General features: G+C 44.1%; 1 protein-coding gene across 1 annotated transcript in view; it reads left to right on the forward strand.

Moving 5' to 3' along the window:
- The window catches only part of LOC109911656 (protein phosphatase 1 regulatory subunit 37-like), a 208503-nt gene that overhangs the window by 45705 nt on the left and 139462 nt on the right, over positions 1–23336 (forward strand). Inside the window, exons 4-8 of the mRNA XM_048600043.1 lie at positions 3835–3880; positions 9442–9542; positions 13101–13220; positions 17823–17973; positions 18642–18797. Coding sequence (XP_048456000.1) covers positions 3835–3880; positions 9442–9542; positions 13101–13220; positions 17823–17973; positions 18642–18797 — 574 coding nt within the window. The remainder of the gene's footprint in view (positions 1–3834; positions 3881–9441; positions 9543–13100; positions 13221–17822; positions 17974–18641; positions 18798–23336) is intronic.

Consider the following 23336-nt stretch of genomic DNA (forward strand, 5'->3'; position numbering starts at 1 on the left):
AAACGTCAGCCTTCCTGCTCCTATGATGCTGCTTGGCCTGCTGTGTTCATCCAGTTCTACACCTTGTTATCTTAAATATGTTTTTGTTTCTGATTTACAACATCTGCTGTTCTTTCAGTTTTTATTTAGGTTACAGTGCATACCAGTTTCCACATGTTGATGGTTATATGCACACAAAACACAGACACCACTGAGAAATTCTTGTCCCCAACATAAAACAACAGTTTGAGCAGAGTGAAGCAAATGAATAGCAGAATTTAAGATCAAAGATCGAAATTACTTCACAGCTAAATAAAAAGAACAACATTGCAACATTTATTATTAAGCAAGAAAACATGAAAAACAATTTTTACACATCAAACCCTGATAACCAGCAAATTGGATCAACAAATAACCAATTAATTTGCTTTCGATGATATTGATTGAGAGAGAAATGAATCCAAGTGCAACTTTGAAAAGAGTGCTGATAGTTGGGTGAGGAAGGAAATTCCAGTCTCTTTCAAAAAGGTCAATTCTTTTTGTAATTCATATTTAATATTTAACTTTAATTTACTGTTTAAATTTAAAATTTCGCCCAGGCTTAAACAGGGAACATTCAAGCTGTCTACTTGAGAACAGCTGACGTCAGTTCATTAAGCAAACTATCTCAAACTGTTGTTTCTATACCTGGGGTTGAACTAACTCTTTGGAAGCATCTCAGTGCGAGTTAGGACACAGAGAAAATTTGAATAGAGTGTTGTGGTTAAGAAAGGAGATTCTTGGTCTCTATTGCAAAATCTAATTTTGTTTTCCTGTCACATTTAATATTTAACTGGAATTTAGTGTTCAGATTCTAAATTTCATCCAGGCTTAAGCTCCCCATGTACAAGCTCCCTACCTGAGAGCAACTGAAGTTATTTAACTAAATAAACCAAGCTTAAACTGATTTTCTATAACAGAGCTGAGGAAGCTCTTTAGTTTCAGATATATAAATAGAGGAATCTCAGCTGAGAGTTGGGTGAGTAAAGGAGTTAGTGGAAAAGGGGGAGGAAGTGCTACCTTGCTTCTTCTACCTTATTCACCTGTCAGTACTGGTTAATATTCTACAACAGAGCTGTTTGGTGAGCATCTGGTTAGAAGTTAAAGCCCATTTTATATTTAAGGACAAACACTGCCATGCAATATTGAGGGGATGCCAGATGTTTACTGTTTCCCATGGCTGCCTGCCTATCAATTTTCTCCATGGGGTGTGCGAGGTTGAGGGTGCTGAAGAATGAGGCTGTAAAGGAGGTGGATGAGACAGTGAGGCTGCAAGACAGTGGGGGAGATAGGGAGGTGACAAAGCCAGAGGAAGTGGTGGAGATAGGTAGGCCATAACAGGTGATGGGAGAGAGATGAGGGATGCAAGAGTGGAGTGGGGGTGACAAACCAGTCATAAGGGGGATAATGGGAGGCAAGGAGGCCACAAAAAGGATGAGGGAGAAAATTAGTGAAACTGCGAATAGGGGAGAATGATGGAGAGGCCACAAGGGGGTATAGGGAGAAAGGCAAGGAGGTTGAAGGTGAAGAGAGACAGGGAGGATGCAAGGTGGGTAGGAGAGAGAGGGAGGATGCAAAGTGTGAATGGAGACAAGAAGGCTACAAATATTCAGGAGCTACTATATGGGGAAAAACATAATGGATGCTCTTATAATGAGCATTGTCTCAATTATATAATGTGCAAAATGTATAAATTTAAATCCGAGATTGACATCTGACCTGCAGCAGAAAGGGTTCTGGCTGGCTGGGCAGAGATTTCCAGCTTTCCGATTATTCAAAGAAAACATATTAACAGCAACCTCACCAGTATAGAAGTTATATTATGAGGGATGACATTTTGTGTGTAAGATCATAAGATGCAGGAATAGAAGTAGGCCATTCAGCCCATCGAGTCTACCTCGCCATTCAATAGCTCATGGCTGATCATTCTCAACTCCAATTTTCTACCCTTTCTGCATAATCTTGCTGGTTATATATCTGTCAACTTCAGCTTTGAATATACTTAATGAACTCTATGGCACTCCGAGGAGAAGAATTCGACAGGTTCACTACCCTCTGGTAAAGTCATTGAATTTCAAGGGGAGGTGGTTAGATTGTCTCATATTGGAGATAGTCATTGCTTGGAATTTGCATGGTGTGAATTTTACTTGCAACTTGATAGCCCAAATCTAGATATTGTCCAGGTCTTGTTGCATTTAACGATGGACTGCTTCAGTATCTGAGGAGTCCTTATTATGGAGAGAAAGTTATTGATGAAGCAGCTGAAGATGGTTGGGCCTAGGACACTACTTTGAGGAACTCCTGAAGAGATGTCCCAAAGCTGAGATAAGTGATCTCCAATAACTATGACCATCTTTTATGTGCCAGGTATGATTTCAACCAGCATTGAGTTTGCCCTGATTCCCATTGATTCCAGTTTTGCTCAGGCTACTTGATGACACACTTGGTTGAATGCAGCTTTGATGTCAGGGGCTGTCCTTCTCACTTCAGCTCTGGAATTAAGCTCTTTTGTTCATGTTTGAACCAAAGCTGTAATGAGGTCAGGAGCTGAGTTGCCCTGGCAGAACCCAAGTGAGCAGGTTATTGCTGAGCAGGCTGCCTGATAGCACTGTTGATGATACTTTCCATTACTTTACTGATGATTGCAAATAGACTGATGGATGGGTAATTGGCCGGGTTAGATTTGTCTTGCTTTTTGTGTAAAGGGCATACCTGGACAATTTTCCACATTGTTGGGGAGATGCCATTTTTGTAACCATACTGGAACAGCTTGAGTAGGGGTGCAGCAAGTTGTGGAGCACAAGTCTTCAGTACTATTACAGGATTGTTGTCAGGGCCCAAAACCTTTGCAGTATTTCATGCTTTCAAAAGTTTCTTGACATCACGGGGAGCGAATTGAATTGGCTGAAGACTGGCATCAGTAATGCTGAGGACCACTGAAGGAAGGCAAGATGGATCATCCACTTAGCACTTCTGGTTGAAGATTACTGCGAATGTTTCTGCCTTATCTTTTGCAAAGATATGCTGATGATGACCTTTGGTGCTGGACTCTCCCACAAGGTGAAACAAACTTTTCATATCTACCTTGTAAAGTTTCCCAAGAATCATGTATGTTTCGATAAGATTGCCTCTCGTTCTTCTAAATGCCAATGAGTACAGGTCTAGCCTACTTTTTGCCTATACTGAGGGAGAAAAAGCAACTTCCGTTTCTAAGTTATGGTGCGTTGTCTTGTACCACTTTAAATATTGTGATGTCTAGGAAATCAATGTTTTCCTTCTGTGTTGAGGCTTTAAGTTTAATAAAAGTTAGATAACTTTTGGGAACATTGATGAATTCTTCAAATTCTGCGTTTGCGTCAGACAAAATATCCCATGTGTCAAAACAAATGAAAAAGATAATGTTACTCCATTATTGTATCACATAATAATGAAAGTAATGAAAATGAAAAAGAAAGTAGCCCTTGAAAATTAAAAATAAGTAGCCCTTGAGAAAATCTTAAGTGGAGTCCTTGAACAAAATTGTACCACATTTTTTGGATGAAGGGTTAAATCCAGGCTCATCTGCTTTCTCAGGTAGGTGTTAAAAATTTGATGGCATCTTTTGAAGCAGAGTGGGTAAGTTGTTCCCAATGGCTTGGCCAATTTTTAACCTGCAATCAATGGCACAAAAGAACAATCTGGCCATTATCACATTGCTGCCTGCTGAGGGCACATTGACTGTTAAAATACCTTCATTATGACAGTGATTACTTTTCAAAAAGTTCTTCATTGGCTGAAAAGAGCTATACAAATGCAAGCTTTTTTTTTGTCTTCCAGAAGATCACAGAGGTACATCATAGGATCAAATGTTTAGATCTGAAAGGTAAGTTAACATTCTTAATGGTATCTTGTTTTAACCCCACAGATACTGATTTAGCAAATTGTGCTCCAAAATTTCCTTTGAAATACTGCCCATGTTGCATAGCAAAAGGAGGCTGATGACTGTAATGCCGTTGGGAGAATGGGTCATCATCTGTGAAGTCACCTGATGACATGGAACTGAGACGTCAGGAAAGAAAGTTCCTGTGGAGTCCTGATCTCTATGTATTGTGTAAATTAGTAAATCTTCATCATGTTGCACAAGCATTGTTTACAGGGCTCATACATCAAAAGCACCCAGACTCCAGTGTGATATTTACAATGGAAACAGTGGTCCCTGAGTCCTATACTGAGGATCCCATCCAACACTGACAAAAGGTCCATCACAGTAAACGGTGAAAATACTCATTACAGGAGTCCCACACTCGCCAACTAAAAGGGCACAGAGCTAGATGTAAAATTATAGATTGAGTGGGAGAAATAGTGTAACAGGTTAATAGCTCTTATGCTGGCAGATAGAATGTGTTATTAGTGTTGTCAGAAGATTTCACAGACTTAGAAAACAGTATGCAGGCAGGGGAGACCTGAGGAACAGTGTGCAGGCAGGGGAGACCTGAGGAACAGTGTGCAGGCAGGGGAGACCTGAGAAACAGTGTGCAGGCAGGGGAAACCTGAGGAACAGTGTGCAGGCAGGGGAGACCTGAGAAACAGGGTGTGGGTCGGGGAGACCTGAGAAACAGTGTGCGGATAGGGGAGTATTTAAAAACAGTATGTAGGCAGTGGAGACATGGAATATAACATGTGGGCAGGGGAGACCTGAAGGGTCTAGGCTGGAAACGTCAGCCATTCTGCTCCTATGATGCTGCTTGGCCTGCTGTGTTCATCCAGCCCTGCACCTTGTTGTCTCTTGAGTAGGTGGGGCACACTTGCAAGACAGATGGACAGTTGAAAAATAGTGCAAGGGCTGCAGAAAGTTGGAAAACACTTTGCCAGTGCAGGTCAGGGAGATGTGTTAGGCCTGGAGCCGAGCACAAACCAGGAGTGGAGGAATGGACAGAGCTGGGTTTTGAGCTGAGGTTGGGCTGGGTTTGGGCTGGGCTAGGTTTGAGGCTAGGTTTAATGCCAAGGCTCAGTTTGTGACCATGTTTTGTGAAGAAAGAAATCAAAAGTGAAACATCACAGAAAAAAGATAACTTATAGGGATGTAAGCATTTAGCTCTTTTCTCATCCACAAGGCAGGTAATTTATAAACAACTGTATAGTTTTATAATTTTAATAAAGTTTGCTGATTGTAATACGGCTTATTAGGAGATGTAGTAATTCAAAATTAATTAAGTAAGAATTATTAGTCAATTACTACAGAGTCAAGATGACAGGTAGATGATGTGCTGTGACCGCAAGCTGTGGGAATATCTGGATGCTAGTGTAATCTACGGCAAACAAGTCTTCAGTAAGTAGTTGCATCTCAAATTCTTTAGCTCAGAGCTTATGAGCTACAAGCAGAGCTGCAGAGACTGCATCTCAAGATAGCAGGGACACTTTGACACTTAACTTTAGTGGGGGATAAATATCCCTTAGAATAGGGCCTTCTGTGTTGGCCAGTGGTCAGGGACAGTTTGATGTGACTGAGTAAGGTAGGTCAGGGCATCAAGAATTTATGGTGGACTAGCTTTGACCAATGCAATTGTTCGATAGATGTGAGGTCCTTGCAACCTTTATTCATAAAAGTAGTGGCTACAGAGGGTTTGAGCAATCTGACAATGTCACCATCATGCAAAATATCATTTAGGTGAGCTGGGGAGTTAATAGGAACGTAGTGTTAATAGTGGACAACATGGCTATGAAAATTAATATGGTTCTTTGCAGCTAGGAGTGAGGGTCCAAAAGACTGTGTTCCCTACCTCGTTCACCCTATGCATTATGGGATATGCATTATTAAACCCCAAGCACCGAGGGCCCCATCACTGATCTCTGCGGGTCCCCACTGGACACAAGCTAGCAGTAGGAAAAACACCCTTCGTCCATTACTCTCTGCATCCAGAAAAGATTTTTCTGATGAAGGGTCTAGGCCCGAAACGTCAGCCTTTCTGCTCCTATGATGCTGCTTGGCCTGCTGTGTTCATCCAGCTCTGCACCTTGTTGTCTCCAAAATAAACTTTGATGTTTCAAAAACAGTTCACAATACAGAAGGGAAACTAACAGTTCTGAGGAAGGATCACCAGACCTGAAATGATAACTCGATTTTTTTTTCTCACAGATGCAACCAGACCTGCTGAGCTTTTCCAGTAATGTCTGTTTTTGTTCATGATTTACGGCATCCCCAGTTCTTTCAGTTTTTATGGAGAATAGCCAATGTTGTTCCTTTGTTTAAGAAGAGCAACACAGGGATAATCCAGCAAATTATAGGTCGGTGAGCCTTACATCAGTGGTAGGAAAATTACTGGAGAAAATTCTGAGGGACAAGATTTATTTGCATTTAGACAAGAATGGACTTTTTAGGAATAGTAAGCCTTCCTTTGTGCGGGGAGATCTGGAATGTGAGGAGTACGTCATCGGTCGAAAGAACCACTCTGCACGCTCAGCCCGCGCACAGCCAATCCCGACAACCTCCTCCACAAGAGACACAGGAAAGGCTCCACGCACAGGGAATACAAATGGCCGGACAATGTGCAGCCAGAATGCACTCCTCTCCCAAAGTGAAGGGGACACCATCAGGGACACATTAACTTTATTCAGACATTCTGCAGTGGTGGATAGAAGTCAGCTCCACATGGCAAACTCTGTCCCGAATCTGAATGCTCACAGAGTCCTGAGTAAACATTCGTGATCCAGCCTGTCAAATGTCTTTTCCTGATCGACAGAGAGGAAGGCGCTTAACATAGCAATCCCTTAGAAAACATGGATCAGGTCCCAGGCTTAGATGGCATTGCTGTGAAGTATTATAATGCACCACTGTGCGATGTTCCCACCACCAAAATCACTGTGACCTTTTTATCTTTTTGCTTTTTTTTTTACTATCCACCACCAGTAAAAACACCTGTATATCCAATTCAATATTTACATTCGAAACCCATTATGGGCAGTGCAAGCCATCAAAGATGAAGGGCCGGGGACAGGGGGTAGGTTAGGGACAGTGGGAGAAGCCCAGAATGTCAGCAGAAATGACTCCCTCCACAGCCCAGTGCCTAGATCTGTTTATAGTCAGGCCTGGGAGCAGGACCACAAGGAGGCCCTCTGATCTTCCTACACACCTCCGCACCAAGTGCCTGAAGATCAGGAGTCTGGGGGTGAAGTGCAAACAAAAACACAATAGAAGGCTTTGCAGAAAAGGAATGCAAATGCTCATAACCAATATATTCATGGCCCACAGATTCCGCAGGGGCCTTAAAATAAACAGTTGGGCAGGGAGTCCATGAACCGCCACAATGTGCAGTCATAAGGGACTGCTGCATGCAAAACACTCCACTCCAGGTCACCAGTGGAAAGAGGGAGGACTCCCATATAGACAGTCCTGAACTGGGGATCCCCACCTCCCGGTGGCAAATAAACATGCCAAGGTGCGTCTAGACGTAAGAGTCGAGGTGCAGCAGCAGCCTGTACAAAGCAGCCTCTTCGCGTAATAAGGAGGTGCCTCAGGTCGTGGGGCACAGGCTCCTGAGGGAGGTTCAGGCCAATGTGAAATTCTGCCTGAACGCAGGTACACACACAGACGGGATTCCACTGCACACCTGAGCATCCTCCAACTGGTGTATGACGTTGGGTTCTAGTGTCACCGTTTTAAGCTGGTGGATGGTGGTGGCCACGAGTCGGACATCTACCATCACCTTGCACGCCAATTCCTGCAGCAACGTCCAGCCCTTTCCTCCACCGCCCAGCACGTCCCTGACTCTGGTCAACCTGCGGTCATGGCCCTCCCATCTGCCAGCCACGTGAACCTGCGATGGTGGACGTGCGGATTCCCGAGCAGCGCTCTCTAACGATAGCTGCTACGCCTGACGGCAGGAAGGCCCAGCAGGAGTTGACCTTCGACTCCAGATAGCAATCAGGTCCTGGTAAAAGCCAGGCAGCGTCCTGAGGGTGACCTGTCAACTCTTTTGGTCAATGAACAGTAACTGTGTGTTATAATTGCGGTCGCACATCCAGCAGAAAAATATATATTGCTAGGCCGCACCATCTGACAGGAGGCTCAATGTTAAGGTTATGCTGTAGAGTTCAAAGGCACCTGGGTGTGGAGGCACACCAGTGATTGACTGCCCTTCTCAATAGAGAGGCTCAGAACCTCAGCTGCAACCCAGTGCATCTTCCTTTCCCAGAAGAAATGAACCAACATTCCTCTGATTTATGTGGCAAAACCAGGAGGTGGGAGTCAAAGGGAACAGCTGGCAGCAGCTAGCACTCAGAGCAGCCCTGTCCAGCGGCATCAGTGAGCCAAGACTCTGGCCTCCAGCACCTTCCAATTTGCTGGCCGGGATTCCTCAGATGGGCGAAGGTAGATCCCAGATAGAGGAGATGAGCGGTACTCTAGCCAAAACCCTGCAACCCCTCCGGCAAGGAATCTACTCATCACAGGCTGACCAGGAGTCTGGAACATTTGGCCCAGTTGATCATGGTGGAAGAGGCAACTGAGTACATCACCTGGCCCTCGCACACCCTCCCCAGGTCAGGCAGTCAGTGAACATGAGGAGCACGTTGTCAGCTTGAGCTGAACGAACCACTCCCCGTGCCTGGCCTGTGCATTCCCAATGCGACAACGTCCTTCGCAAGAACCACAGGAAAGGCTCTATGCACAGGGAATACTGATGGTCATACAAGTGGTAGCCCTGACCCACTCTTCTCCTAAAGCAAAGGGGCACCATCAGGGGCCTGTTACCGTTATTCAGACACTCTACAGTGATGTACAGAAGTCGGATCCCGCACACAGTGAGCCCCTTGTCTAAAACCAAGTTCACCACCCATTCAGACCGAAGGATTAAGACAACCTTCCATACATTTTGGACACTGTGACGATGGCTGATGAAAAGAGTTGAATTTTTTCTCTGTTTTTTTTAATTTTAAGATCTTTAGTGAGTAAAGGCCTTTCCCCATTAGGAAGCAATGAAAACTCTTCTTTTGTGAATATCTTACCAAATTGGTTCTGTACAGCTGGTTAAGATGCAGCAGCTTTCTTTCCTTAAGTTAGATTCTTACAAAGGGTTAAACAGAGACTGATGCACACATTATATAATAATTCCTGAATGTCAATGCCAGAATATTGTCTTTTTGCCCCAGGAGTCTGAGTTTCAATCCCGTCTAAATAAAGGGCAGCGATTTGTCTAACAGCAGTGAGAGGTGCAAAGTGCAATGGTTTAGAGCAGTTACAATTCATTTCAATGTGTGTATAAAGCTGCCTCAGATTTTGGCACTAACTGACATTAATTTATCGCCGTTGTTTACAAAAGCCACAAGTAGGGGAATTTGGGAATCTCAATATCTCTTGGATGTATGGTTTTTGAATTAACCTTATAATATTTTTACAGAAATCTATCCCATGCATCTTCAATTAAACTAAAGATATTTATTTTCTAGGTGAAAAGTTAGACTATGAGGGTTGTGAAGCCCTCGAAGAGATCTTCAAACGGATACAGTTTAAACTGATTAACTTGGAGTGGGTGAAGCTGGACGAAAATGTAAGGGTACCAATAGAATTTGCTGTAAGTGGGCTGCTACCTCTCACCACCTTTGGTAAATCTGCCACAGGGTATAAAATGAACAGTCAGTGCTATGAATTCATTCAGCAAGTGTACAGTAAACACTTATCTCTCACTGTGCCCCTTCAGGTCAGGACTTGCCTCAGTAATCTATAGAATTTCAGATCCCCTTGAAGCTTCCATACTTACACATATATCTTCACTCCTTTATAATTTATCATTGTTAGTTTGAACTCCTGGAACTCTGAAACTAACAGCACTGTGGGAGTATAGAAACATGAAAATTAGCATTGGGAGTATGCCATTCGGGCCTTCCAACCTATTCCACCATTTGATCTCAATGGCTGGTCTGATTGTGGCCTCAATTCTTCTTTCCTGTCTGTCACTGCATTCCTCCCACCCCAGCTCCTTTGGCAATTGAGAATCTGTCTAACACAGGCTTAAAAATATTAAGCCCTGGGGAAAATTGATGCACAGAGAGATCTGGTGTTCAGGTCCATTGTACCCTGAAGGTGGTAACGCAGGTCGATAGAGTGGTCAAGAAGGCATACGGCATGCTTTCATTCATCGGACGGGGTATTGCGCACAAGAGTTGGCAGGTCATGTTACAGTTGTATAGGACGTTGGTTCGACCACATTTGGAATACTGCGTACAGTTCTGGTCGCCACATTACCAAAAGTATGTGGATGCTTTGGAGAGGGTGCAGAGGAGGTTCACCCAGGATGTTGCCTGGTATGAGGGCGCTAGCTATGAAGAGAGGTTGAGTAGATTCGGATTATTTACATTAGAAAGACGGAGGTTGAGGGGGGACCTGATTGAGGTCTACAAAATCATGAGAGGTATAGACAGGGTGGATAGCAAGAAGCTTTTTCCCAGAGTGGGGGACTCAATTACTAGGGGTCACGATTTCAAGGTGAGAGGGGAAAAGTTTAAGGGAGATAGGCGTGGAAAGTTCTTTATGCAGAGGGTGCTGGGTGCCTGGAATGCGTTGCCAGCGGAGGTGATAGAGGTGGGCACGATAGCATCATTTAAGATGTATGTAGACAGATACATGAATGAGCAGGGAGCAAAGGGATACAGATCCTTGGAAAGTAGGTGACAGGTTTAGATAGAGGATCTGGATCGGTGCAGGCTTGGAGGGCCGACGGGCCTGTTCCTGTGCTGTAATTTTCTTTGTTCTTTGTTCTTTAATGACCCTGCTTCAATTACTCTCTGGAGAAGAGAGTTTTGACGAGCCAAGGTCCGCTGAGTGAAAAGAAATCCCTCTTATCTGTCAAAAATGGGAGACCCCTTAGTTTAAAACAATGTTCCCCTGTCTGGACTCTCCAACAAGGGAGGGCTGTCTTCACAGTCTGCAGTGATTCAAGAAGAAATCTCCCTGCCAGCTTCTTAAGTGCAACTAGACATGAGAAATAACGTTAGTTTTGTGCGTGATGCCCACATCCTGGGTATGAGCCATAAAAATCCTGAAAGTAGACTAGGGACATTGGATGTTGGAGCTGCTGAGGTCACTCCAATATCTGTTTTATGTTTGTGAACTGATCGTTTGTTTCTGTTGCTAAGATGTTCCGAAGTGACTGCTGTTGATTCATTGCTTAACTTGAAATATCTATGATTCTGTGCTGAGTGTGATAAGCAACGACATGAAAACATAGAAGCACAAATAGGTCATTCAGCCTGTTTAACCTGCTCTGCCATTCAATCGAGGCCAATCATCTGCCTCAATGCCACCTTCTGTACTATCCCCCATATCCCTTGATGCCGCTAGTTTTCAGAAATCTATTGATTCTGTCTTGAACATGCTGAAAGACTGAGCTTCGATGGCCCTCTGGCTGGTAGAGATTTCGAAACATTCACCATCGTCCTAGTGAAGAAATTCCTCCTCATTTCAGCTAATTTGATAGTCCCTCCAAGTCTCTTCAAGCTTTCTTGCATCCCCTTCATAGCAACTTCATAATCAGGTCATGTTCAGTCACAAACTTTGAAATATTATAATAGTAATCTAAATTGTGTGGATCGCTGTGATGTTGAATAAGTAGGAGGTAGTGACCAAACAAGTAAGATCAGAGATGAAACCATTGATTTTGAAATGAATAGCTTTTGATGGCTGGTTGACTGGCTGAATGTAGTAGATTTTATACCACAGGTAGTCCTTTTTCCCTAAAATATGCTTTATCCTTACAATTCGTAAAAGCACATTACAAAATATTTTGACCTGAAAATTAGAAAACCTGTGATAAAATTCAACTTGTTTCACTTTGAGGCGAAGTAATACAATCTTAAAGTTTGGAATGTACATCCCGTGACAGGTATACAGCCCAAGGGCAAAATATTTGAAATTGAAAATTACAGGAAGTAAAGAGCATCTAAAATATATCAAGGCTCCACATGGTGGAGCATGGTGTAAGAAGATAAGTTTATTTTTATTTGACACCATAGATGTAGTTAGTACACAGAACATTGCCTGCACGTCCTACCTAAAGCATTCTTAGGACATTGATTGAAGAGATTCCAATTACAACCTGGAGCATATTTGATCCCTCACTGTAAAATGAACTATTGCATATAACCTGCGCCACATGTGAACGTTTTATAAAGAAATTCTATCTATATCATTCAGCGGCATGACCAGTTAAGATTTAAAAATCTAGGCTGCCTTCTCTGGGCAAAGCTGTTGAAAGCATTCTAACAGAAGACTCCCATCCATTCAAGAAACCTCCAGCTGATGCCAGTGCTATTCATTTAGTAAGCTGTATCAGTAGAGCTCTCAGAAATATTAACACTTTCTGTTAGAGCTTGCTATTGGACTGGGAGAAGGGTTAAGAAATAACTGCCAAGGCAGTAGTCAGATGACAGAAACCAAAAAAACTTAATTACTTGTACCCACTTCCCTTACTTTACGGATCATCGGCCCAGTATTGAAACCTGCCAATTTTAAATTCCACCAATTGAAATCGACCAACTCAGAACAAATGAATGTTTGCATCTTTGAATTTCCTGGCCAGCCGTGGTTTTATTGAATGGTAGAGCTGGCTTACAGCGCTGAATTGCCAACTCCTGCTCCTAGCCGGTTGGTGGCACAGTGGTTAGCATTGCTGTCAGGGACCTGGTTTCAATTCCACCCTCGAGCTGTGTGGAGTTTTTACCTTCTCCCTGTGTCTTCCTCCCACAGTCCAGAGATATACAGGTCTGGTGGATTGGCAATCTGCTAAATTGCCCATAGTGTCCAGGGATGCGCAAGCTAGGTGGATTAGTCATGGGAAATGCAGGCTTTCAGGTATAGCGTATGGCGGTGTGTCTGGGTGGGAGGCTGTTCAGAGGACCAGAGTGCACTGAATGGGCTGAATGGCCTGCTTCCAGGCTGTACTGATTTACTGATTCTTATAAGGTACTGCACTGCAGTACCAATGGTGCCTACGTCCAGAAAGAACAATGCAACTTATATTTACAAACCAATAAAGAAAGTTATAGTCCAGCAGAAACAGATGTTAAATTATTTCAAATCTCTGATTAATGTGCTGATAAATTGATTTCAGGGGGCTTCAGCATTGTTTGATATAATGGAATACTATGACTCAGCAGTACACCTCAACATCTCCTTCACCAAACATATTGGAAGCAGGGGCTGGGTGGCAGCAGCTCAGCTGATTAGGAAGGTAATGGCACTCTGTATTTCTCTTATGTTTTGTGATGCGTTCAGGAAAAATTCTTGACCAATTATACGGAATATTTTTGGTCATTCTTCTCAAGCACCATTTATTTTTCATTCAATCCTTGAAAGCATCCATACCATTCAACTGCATCAAAACATAGAAAATAGGAGTAGGAGTGGGCCATTCGGCCCTTCCGGCCAGCTTCATCACTAACTATTATCATTCTACATGGTCATCTCATTCACCAATCCTTGTTCGAACTAATTTCTGACTCTCCCACACAAAGTACAAGCCAACAATAAGATCACGAAAGAAAGAAAAGCAGAAGAGAATGAAATTGTGAACCGTGTCAAGAAACATGTTTTGCATTGTATGCACCACTAACATCGATAGAATGTTCCCAAGTACTTTATAATCATTGAAGCATCCTTGAAGTGTAATATTAGAAGAAATGGCACTGTAACTGTGTCTCATTAGTTCCCCCTTTAGTTCACAATGATTTCTGGGTGCTTTTAGATCTGGCTCAGTTGATAGCCTGAATACCTCTGAATCAGAATATTATGTATTCAAGATCAATTTGTGGACTGCAGCGGTTCAAGGGGGCAGCTCAGCACCACTTTCTCGAGGCAACTAGGGACGGGAAATAAAATTCCGGTCCAGCCAGTTACATTGACGTCTCACAAGTGAATAAAACAACAAATCCAGAAAGTAAGCACAAAACTCAAGGCTGAAATTCCGATATAATACTGAGAAAGCACTGCAGGCACTGATCAGATGTCAAACAACAGCTCTCTCAAAACATGTAAAAGAAACATTGGCATAACTTCAAAGACTTGTTTTGGCCATAAATATTACTTAATCAACATCACAAAAACATTTTATCTGCTCAATATCATTGCTGGCAGTGGGAGATTGCTGTCAGCAAATGGGTTCCAATTTCTCCAGGACAATTCAATGATGCTTCATTGATTGTTAAGTGCTCTGAGATGTTCTTTGGATGTCACGGGTGCATATAAATGCAAAACAATTTGACACAATTCACAAATTCATTCTCTTCTGCTTTCTTTCTTTCACATCAGGGAATTAAAGGTATCTACAGCATAGAAAAAGGCCCTTCAGCCCATCAGGTCTGCACTGGTTAAAAACAGCCACCTAACCATTTAACAACCACCTAATTATCTAAGCCTATTTTCCAGCACTTGGTCCATTTCCATGTGTGCATTGGCATTGCAGGTGCATGTCGAAATACTTCTCATATGTTATGAGAGTTTCTACTTCGACTGTTCTTACAGGCAGTGAGTCCACTTTCCCACCACCCTCTGAATGAAATTCTTTTTCCTCACATCCTCTCTAAACCTCCTTCCCCTTATCTTAAATCTATGCCCTCAATTATTAATCCCTCCAAAAAGGGACTAAAGTCTCTTCCTGTCTACTCAATTTATGGCCCTCATAATTTTATAAATCTCAATCATGACCCCCCAATCTCCTCTGCTCCAAGGAAAACAACCCAATTCTATCCAATCTTTCTTCACAACTAAGGCAATCACCAGACTTGAAACACTAACTCTGATTTTTTTCTTCACAGATGCTGCCAGACCTGCTGAGCTTTTCCAGCAACTTCTGTTTTTGTTCCTGATTTACAGCATCCGCAGTTCTTTCGGTTTTTACCTGGTAAATCTTCTCTGCATCCCACCATAATGTGGATTCCAGAACTGCACACAATGACTTAACCAACATTTTATACAGTTACAGCATAACCCCACTGCTCTTCAACTCTATGTCATGGCTAATAAAGACAAATATCCCATTCACCTTCTTAACCACATTCTCTACCAGTCCGGCTGTCTTAAGGTACAGGCGGTCATGCACACCACGCTGATCCGCGATGGGCCCCACTGTATTACTGTTCATCATTTATTCCCTTGCCTTGTTTGTCCTGCCCAAGTGCATCACCTCACAAATTTCAAGGTTGAAATCTGCTTGCCACTGATCAGCCCATCTGGCCAGCTCATCTATATCCTCTTGTATTATTAAGCTATCCTCCTCACTATTTAACATACACCAATATTCTTATAAATCAACCCTCCTACATTCAAGTCTAAATCATTTATAAATGCCAAAAGCACCAAGGGCCCCAACAATGAACACAGTGGAACACCACTGTACATGGGCTTACAGTCACAAAAACATTCCTTGGCCATTACCCTCTGCTTCTTACCTCTCACTCAATTCTGGATCCAATTTGCCAACTTTCCTTCGATCCCATGGAATCTTACCTTCCCTTTCAGTCTCCTTGCGTCACGTGAATGTGACGCTTCTGTTTGCAGTTGCTCTCATACTCATCGAAACAGACAACTGCATTTTGTTTTCCTGTGTGCAAATGATCACCTCTGGTTTGTCCTCATGCTGCTTCCTCAGTTCACCATGAAGATGGCACCTTCTCAACCTTGTCCCACACCTGAGGCATGGTGGCCCTCACGTTAAACTCACTGCCAGTCATCTCTCTCCCCAATGAGGGATCAGCCAATGGACCTCTGGGCCTGTGATGACTTTCATCCTCAGTTCACTCCATATCGTTGTTTTTTTTTTCATAGTTATCAGTGAGACTAATATTAAGAGGACTCTCATCTTCCATGCACACTCAGTTTATCCAATTCCATCACTTCACCAGTCACTTCGGGGTTGTTGATGTACTATTAGACTGCTATCAAATCCTGAACGGGCAGATATCCTCTAGGTCAGCTTCAACAAGTCTGAAGCCATCTTGTTTGGCACTGTGCTTTGTGACTCCATCCTCCTCTCTCATCTCCACCTATCTTCTCCTCTATCCATCTTCTATCCACCTCCCCCTCTCTCCCTATTTATTTCAGAACCCCCTTCCCCTCCCCTATTTCTGATGAAGGGTCTAGGCCCGAAACGTCAGCCTTTCTGCTCCTATGATGCTGCTTGGCCTGCTGTGTTCAACCAGCCCTGCACCTTGTTGTCTCGGATTCTCCAGCATCTGCAGTTCCTACTATCTCTGATTCAGATTAATCCTGTTGTCAGTCTGCCTATTCTACTTCTGGAGCATTACCTGCTGACCCCTTCCCTCCTCTTCCCTGCTGCTTTATCCATCTTTCATCACCTCAAACATCAATTTCTTTCAAAAATAACTCTCCAACCCAACTTCCCCACCTTCGCAACCTCCAGCAATCTGGTTTTCTTCTACACAAAGTCTCACATTTGTAACATTTGCCAAGCAATGTTCCAAACAAGTCAATTTCAAAATCCTCCAGCCTTGACCTATTCTACATGGAAATCTCTGAATCTATATTGAAGCGCACCCCTGTGCGCCTGAGTCTGGGCTGCTTCTTGTTCCCAGCTGTCACTCTCTAACACTTTACCAGATTGGAAGGGGGGAATATTTGAACTTTGACCCTGCTGCCCTTTGGAATTATCTTCCAAATTATGCCTGACCTACCTTTGAAGGGTTTCTGGTTTATCAGCCTCCCTGACTGCTACCTTCAATCCCATCTTGGGACTGGTGCTCAGTTATTCGTCCACCACCCTGAATCAATATTGAAAGATGTATTCTTCTCTGTACATTAGAATTCTCATCCATTGTTCACACGTGTGTTGAGATCATGAATTGAACTGAATTAGCTTTATTGTCACATGTATTCAAATGAGTACAGTGAAGAGTTTACAAGTAGTCACTTACAGTGCCATCTTAGGTACAAAGGTACCGAGGTACAATCCTTAGTTACAGAATAGAGAAATGAAGAAAAAATGTTACATTACGGCTATATATAGTATAACCATAGATCAAAAGAACAAGAAGCAAAGTTTAAAAGACAAACATCACAGACTTTCTCCAAGGGCTGTCAGCAGCAGGGACTCTATGTCGTCCGACTGTGGCTGTTGTGATGCTCCGCACCAGTCTGCTCCCGCACCAGCCCGCTACCCCCTACTCCTGCAACAGCCCGCTACCACCCACTCCCGGACCAGCCCGCTAACCCCACTCCCGCACCGGGCTGCTACCCCCCACGCCCACACCAGCCCACTACCCTCCACTCCCGCACCGGCCCGCATCCCCCCCACTCCCGCACCAGGCCTCTATCCCCCACTCCCGCACCGGGCCACTTATCCCCGACTCCCGCACCGGGCCTCTATCCCCCACTCCTGCACCGGGCCTCTATCCCCCACTCCTGCACCAGGCCTCTATCCCCCATTCCCGCACCGGGCCTCTATCCCCCATTCCTGCTCCAGGCTGCGGGCGGCTGGTGTCATTGCTTCTGGCACGTTGCTCGCTGGCTTCCCCTCTCCGGTCCACCAACCCTGCTTTGGTGGCTGGGAATCAGAGGCCGGGGCCTGGCGTTGAGAAACCACAGAAGGGAGGAAAAAGAAAACGAATGGGTAGAATGGATAAGCTCTGGCTGGAGTGTTCTACTCGGCCACCATCTTACCGGAAGATCATGGGCACTATTCCTATGATTTGTTGACTATGCACAGTTGGTATGTTTGCCAATTTGGGCCACTCAAGAATATGTAGATTAGAAAACCTTTAGAGTCTGGATTCAGGCCATATTATCACCTTAAATAAACAGGACCTTTTTATTTCCTTAGAGCAGCAGTTTGAAAGACTTTGCGGCCTGTGGCATTTCCTTGACAGAGCACAACGCACGTTCAGTGGCACAAGGCCTGAAGTTTAACAGTCACCTGAGAGTATTACGTCTGGATAATGCCAGTTTAAGTGGTCGGCCTCTGATGCTGCTAGGTACATGTTTATCTCCTCTTACTCTTGCTTTTGCAGGCTGTAAAGATGGCGAACTGTGAGAAAAGGACCATTTGACCATGCTGGAAGGAGGGTGCTCGCATGACTTTGGGACTGGGGCTCTCGTTAAACAGATTATTTCTGGAACTAGTCTTTAATGTGGGAGCATTTGATATTGATGCTGAATATAAAAATAGCTATTTCTTGCTGTGAGACTTGGTTGGGGGGGGAATGCTGTGGTTGGGGGGGAAATATATCACTGAAATGGTTTATAAATCAGACGAGTGTCATTTGGATTAGCCTTTTGCATATTTATCATTAAAATATCAATCTTTCAGAACTTCAAATCAAACTAAATCAATCATAAAAGTAAAGACTTCTACACAGGATATAAAGAATAAGTAGAACATTTAGGAATATAATTAACTCCGGTAGCGCACTAGTGAGTGCGCTCACATAAAATTCTTTTGTGTTATTTTAATACAATTGTTAACCCTTGAGTTAATGATTCCATTAGAAATATGCTGAATGGAAATTTCTGTGACTGTATTATGAAATGTACTATCCAAGCAGATTAAACCTCTTGAAATTTCGTACCAACACCCAGACTTTTTGAGAACTCATCTTCATATTTTGCTAATTTTGTGCAGCTGAATCTGTTGCCTCCACAGTTTCTGCCCTGAGTGTGAACCAAATGCTACAGGAACTCTACTTGGCAGACAACAAACTGAACAGCATTCAGGACTCCATGTACCTACGAGAGCTGTTGCAATCTAACTGTACCATAAGACTGTTAGACCTCAAAAACAATTCGATCTTCAACACAGGTAAGCAGGAATGGTACACTATACAATGAATCTTAACAATAGATTAAATGATTCCTCTTTCACTTCATTTCCAAATTCTCTTTTGTTTGCATCTTAGGACTTCTTGCTTGACTTTTTCTGGTCATTTTGATTCCACTTTAAAACTGGCTTGTTTTCCTGTATCGTGATCATTTGTCATTTTTGAGTGCCTTTCCAATGTGATTATAAGGAACTGTGGAATTGACTATCAGTGTGACTTATGGCTTGGAGTCACTCGTACACATCTGAGTCAGGTCCAAGAAAGTCCCATTCCAAAGAGCTGAGCAGTAAATTCCAGGCTGATTTATGAGCGAAGCATTGTCAAAAGTGAGGTTGTTGACTTGCTCGCCGAGCTGGCTGGTTGTAGTTCAGACGTTTCATCATCATGCGAGGTAACATCATCAGTGTGGCCTCCGATGAGGTCATCTTGTTCTACTCCGGTTGGAATTTATACTGTCTGGTCTGTTATGGTGAGTTATGTCATTTCTGGTTCTTTTTTGCAAGGGTTTCTATACGGGGGTCTAATTCCACGTGTTTATTGATTGCATTATGGGTGGACAACTAGACCTCTAGGAATTCCCGTGCATATTTATAGTTGGCTTGAGCTAGAATGGTCACGTCGTCCCAGTTAAATTGATGGCCTTCGTTGTCCGAGTGCATTGAAATGAGGGAAAGTTTGTCGTGTTGTTTTGCTGCTAGCTGGTGTTCATGTATCCTGAAGGCTAGTTTCCTTCCTGTCTGGTGATGTAATATTTTTGGCAGTCCTTGCACGGAATTTTGTACACTATGTTGGTTCTGCATATCTTGGGTATGAGTCTTTGGTCCTTGTAAGTGTTTGTCGTACTGTGGTTGTGGGTTTGTATGCTATCCTGATTCCTAGTGGTCGTAGGAGTCCTGTTGTCAGTTCCGATATGTTCTTGACATATGGTAATGTGGCCAGTATGTTAGGGCATATTGTATGCTCTTGGTGTTGTCTATCTCGGAGGCATCTGCGGATGAAGTTGGTGGGGTATCCATTGATAATGAAGACCTTGTGTAGGTGCTCTTCCTCCTTCTTGCAAAGTTCATAAAAATGAAACCAGAAGGCTCAAACACCCCCCACTTCTATGGATTCCCCAAAGTACATAAACTGGACATTCCCCCTCAGACCCATTGTCGCCCTACCAGGCACACCTACATACAAACTAGCCAAGAACCTACAACAAAGACTAAAACACCTGGTCGACAGATCACCCCACTCCATCCACTCAACTCAGGAATTCCTTAATATCCTCAAGGACAACAAAATCAACAGCAACGAGGTTATGGTATCCTTTGACGTTACAGAGCTATTCACGTCCATTGACATCCCACTAGCCAAAGAAACACTGGCCACATTACTAGAGGAAACAGAAATGCCAACCAACAGCTCCATCAGCAGGACAACATACTCAGGCTACTGGACCGAGGCCTCATACACACTTCACCTTTACTGGTCAAGTATAGAAACAGATTAATGGTACACCTTTCAGTTGTTTCAGCGGCGGGAGTCCGGGAGGAAGTGCGAGGGCAGCCTGGGAAGGTGAGCTTTTGGATTATAAAGGTCTTACCTCGCGTGACTGCAGCCTTTCAGTTGTTTCAGCGGCGGGAGTCCGGGAGGAAGCGCGAGGGTAGCCTGGGAAGGTGAGCTTTTCGATTATAAAGGTCCTACCTCGCGTGACTCCATTTTTGGAGTAAGTGAGGTAATATATTTGGGCGGTTGCTTAACCCGAAACACTACCTAGGTAGTGTCTCCCACCCATCCTCCTCCTCTAACCAAAAAAAAAGGTTCTGAGCGCTGATTTGGTAAGGCTACCAGTATTTTTATTTTTAATTTGTCTGTTTGGGAATTCAGAACAGTGGGAATGGATGTTAGGGCAGTTGTATGCTCCTCCTGTAGAATGTGGGGGGTAAGGGTCACCACTAGTGTCCCCACTGACTTCATCTGCGGGAAGTGCACCCAACTCCAGCTCCTCAGAAACCGTGTTAGGGAACTGGAGCTGGAGCTGGATGAACTTCGGATCATTCGGGAGGCTGAGGGGGTAATTGAGAGGAGTTACGGGGAGGTAGTCACACCTCAGGTACAGGAAAAAAGTAGATGGGTTACAGTCAGGGGATGGAAAGGGAACAGGCAGACAGTGCAGGGATCCCCTGTGGCCATTCCCCTCAAAAACAAGTATACCGTTTTGGATACTGTTGGGGGGGACGACTTACCAGGGGTAAGCCATGGGGTACAGGTCTCTGGCACAGAGTCTGTCCCTGTTGCTCAGAAGGGAAGCGGGGAGAAGAGGAGAGCATTAGTCATTGGGGACTCTATAGTTAGGGGGACAGATAGGAGATTCTGTGGAAACGAGAGCGACTCGCGGTTGGTGTGTTGCCTCCCAGGTGCCAGGGTCCGTGATGTCTCGGATCGTGTTTTCGGGATCCTTAAGGGGGAGGGGGAGCAGCCCCAAGTCGTGGTCCACATAGGCACCAACGACATAGGTAGGAAAAGGGATGGGGATGTAAGGCAGAAATTCAAGGAGCTAGGGTGGAAGCTTAGAGCTAGAACAAACAGAGTTGTTATCTCTGGTTTGTTACCCGTGCCACGTGCTAGCGAGGCGAGGAATGAGGAGAGAGAGCAGTTGAACACGTGGCTACAGGGATGGTGCAGGAGGGAGGGATTCAGATACCTGGATAATTGGGGCTCATTCTGGGGTAGGTGGGACCTCTACAAACGGGATGGTCTACACCTGAACCAGAGGGGTACCAATATCCTGGGGGGGGAAATTTGCTAATGCTCTTCGGGAGGGTTTAAACTAATTCAACAGAGGGGTGGGAACCTGAATTGTAGCTCCAGTGTACAGGAGGTTGAGAGTAGAGAGGTCATAAATAAGGTTTCAAGGTCGCAGGAGTGTACCGGCAGGCAGGAAGGTGGTTTGAAGTGTGTCTACTTCAATGCCAGGAGCATCCGGAATAAGGTGGGTGAACTTGCAGCATGGGTTGGTACCTGGGACTTCGATGTTGTGGCCACTTCGGAGACATGGATAGAGCAGGGACAGGAATGGTTGTTGCAGGTTCCGGGGTTCAGATGTTTCAGTAAGATCAGGGAAGGTGGTAAAAGAGGGGGAGGTGTGGCATTGTTAGTGAAGGACAGTATTACGGTGGCAGAAAGGACATTTGATGACAACTCGTCTACTGAGGTAGTATGGGCTGAGGTTAGAACCAGGAAAGGAGAGGTCACCCTGTTGGGAGTTTTCTATAGGCCTCCAAAAAGTTCCAGAGATGTAGAGGAAAAGATTGCAAAGATGATTCTGGATAGGAGCGAAAGTAACAGGGTGGTTCTTATGGGGGACTTTAACTTTCCAAATATTGACTGGAAACGCTGTAGTTCGAGTACTTCAGATGTGTCAGTTTTTGTCCAATGTGTGCAGGAGGGTTTCCTGACACAGTATGTAGATAGGCCAACAAGAGGCGAGGCCACATTGGATTTGGTACTGGGTAATGAACCAGGCCAGGTGTTAGATTTGGAGGTAGGTGAGCACTTTGGTGATAGTGACCACAATTCGGTTACGTTTACTTTAGCGATGGAAAGGGATCGGTATATACCGCAGGGCAAGAGTTATAGCTGGGGGAAAGGCAATTATGAGGCGATGAGGCAAGATTTAGGATGCATAGGATGGAGAAGGAAACTGCAGGGGCTGGGCACAATTGAAATGTGGAGCTGGTTCAAGGAACAGCTACTGTGTGTCCTTGAGAAGTATTTACCTGTCAGGCAGGGAGGAAGTGGTCGAGCGAGGGAACCGTGGTTTACTAAAGAAGTTGAATCTCTTGTCAAGAGGAAGAAGGAGGCTTATGTAGAGATGAGGCGTGAAGACTCAGTTAGGGCGCTTGAGAGTTACAAGTTAGCCAGGAAGGACCTAAAGAGAGAGCTAAGAAGAGCCAGGAAGGGACATGAGAAGTCTTTAGCAGGTAGGATCAAGGAAAACCCTAAAGCTTTCTATAGGTATGTCAGGAATAAAAGAATGACTAGAGTAAGATTGGGGCCGGTCAAGGACAGTAGTGGGAAGTTGTGCGTGGAGTCCGAAGAGATAGGAGAGGTGCTCAATGAATATTTTTTGTCAGTATTCACACAGGAAAAAGACAATGTAGTCAAGGAGAATACTGAGATACAGTCTATTAGACTAGACGGGATTGAGGTTCATAAGGAGGAGGTGTTAGCAATTCTGGAAGGTCTGAAAATAGATAAGTCCCCTGGGCAAGATGGGATTTATCCTAGGATTCTCTGGGAAGCTAGAGAGGAGATTGCAGAGCCTTTGGCTTTGATCTTTATGTCGTCATTGTCTTCAGGAATAGTGCCAGAAGACTGGAGACTAGCAAATGTTGTCCCCTTGTTCAAGAAGGGGAGTAGAGACAACCCTGGTAATTATAGACCAGTGAGCCTTACTTCGGTTGTGGGTAAAGTGTTGGAAAGGATTATAAGAGATAGGATTTATAATCATCTAGAAAGGAATAATTTGATTA

The sequence above is a fragment of the Rhincodon typus genome, chromosome 8 (assembly GCF_021869965.1).
Source record: "Rhincodon typus isolate 14 chromosome 8, sRhiTyp1.1, whole genome shotgun sequence".
Taxonomy (NCBI): domain Eukaryota; kingdom Metazoa; phylum Chordata; class Chondrichthyes; order Orectolobiformes; family Rhincodontidae; genus Rhincodon; species Rhincodon typus.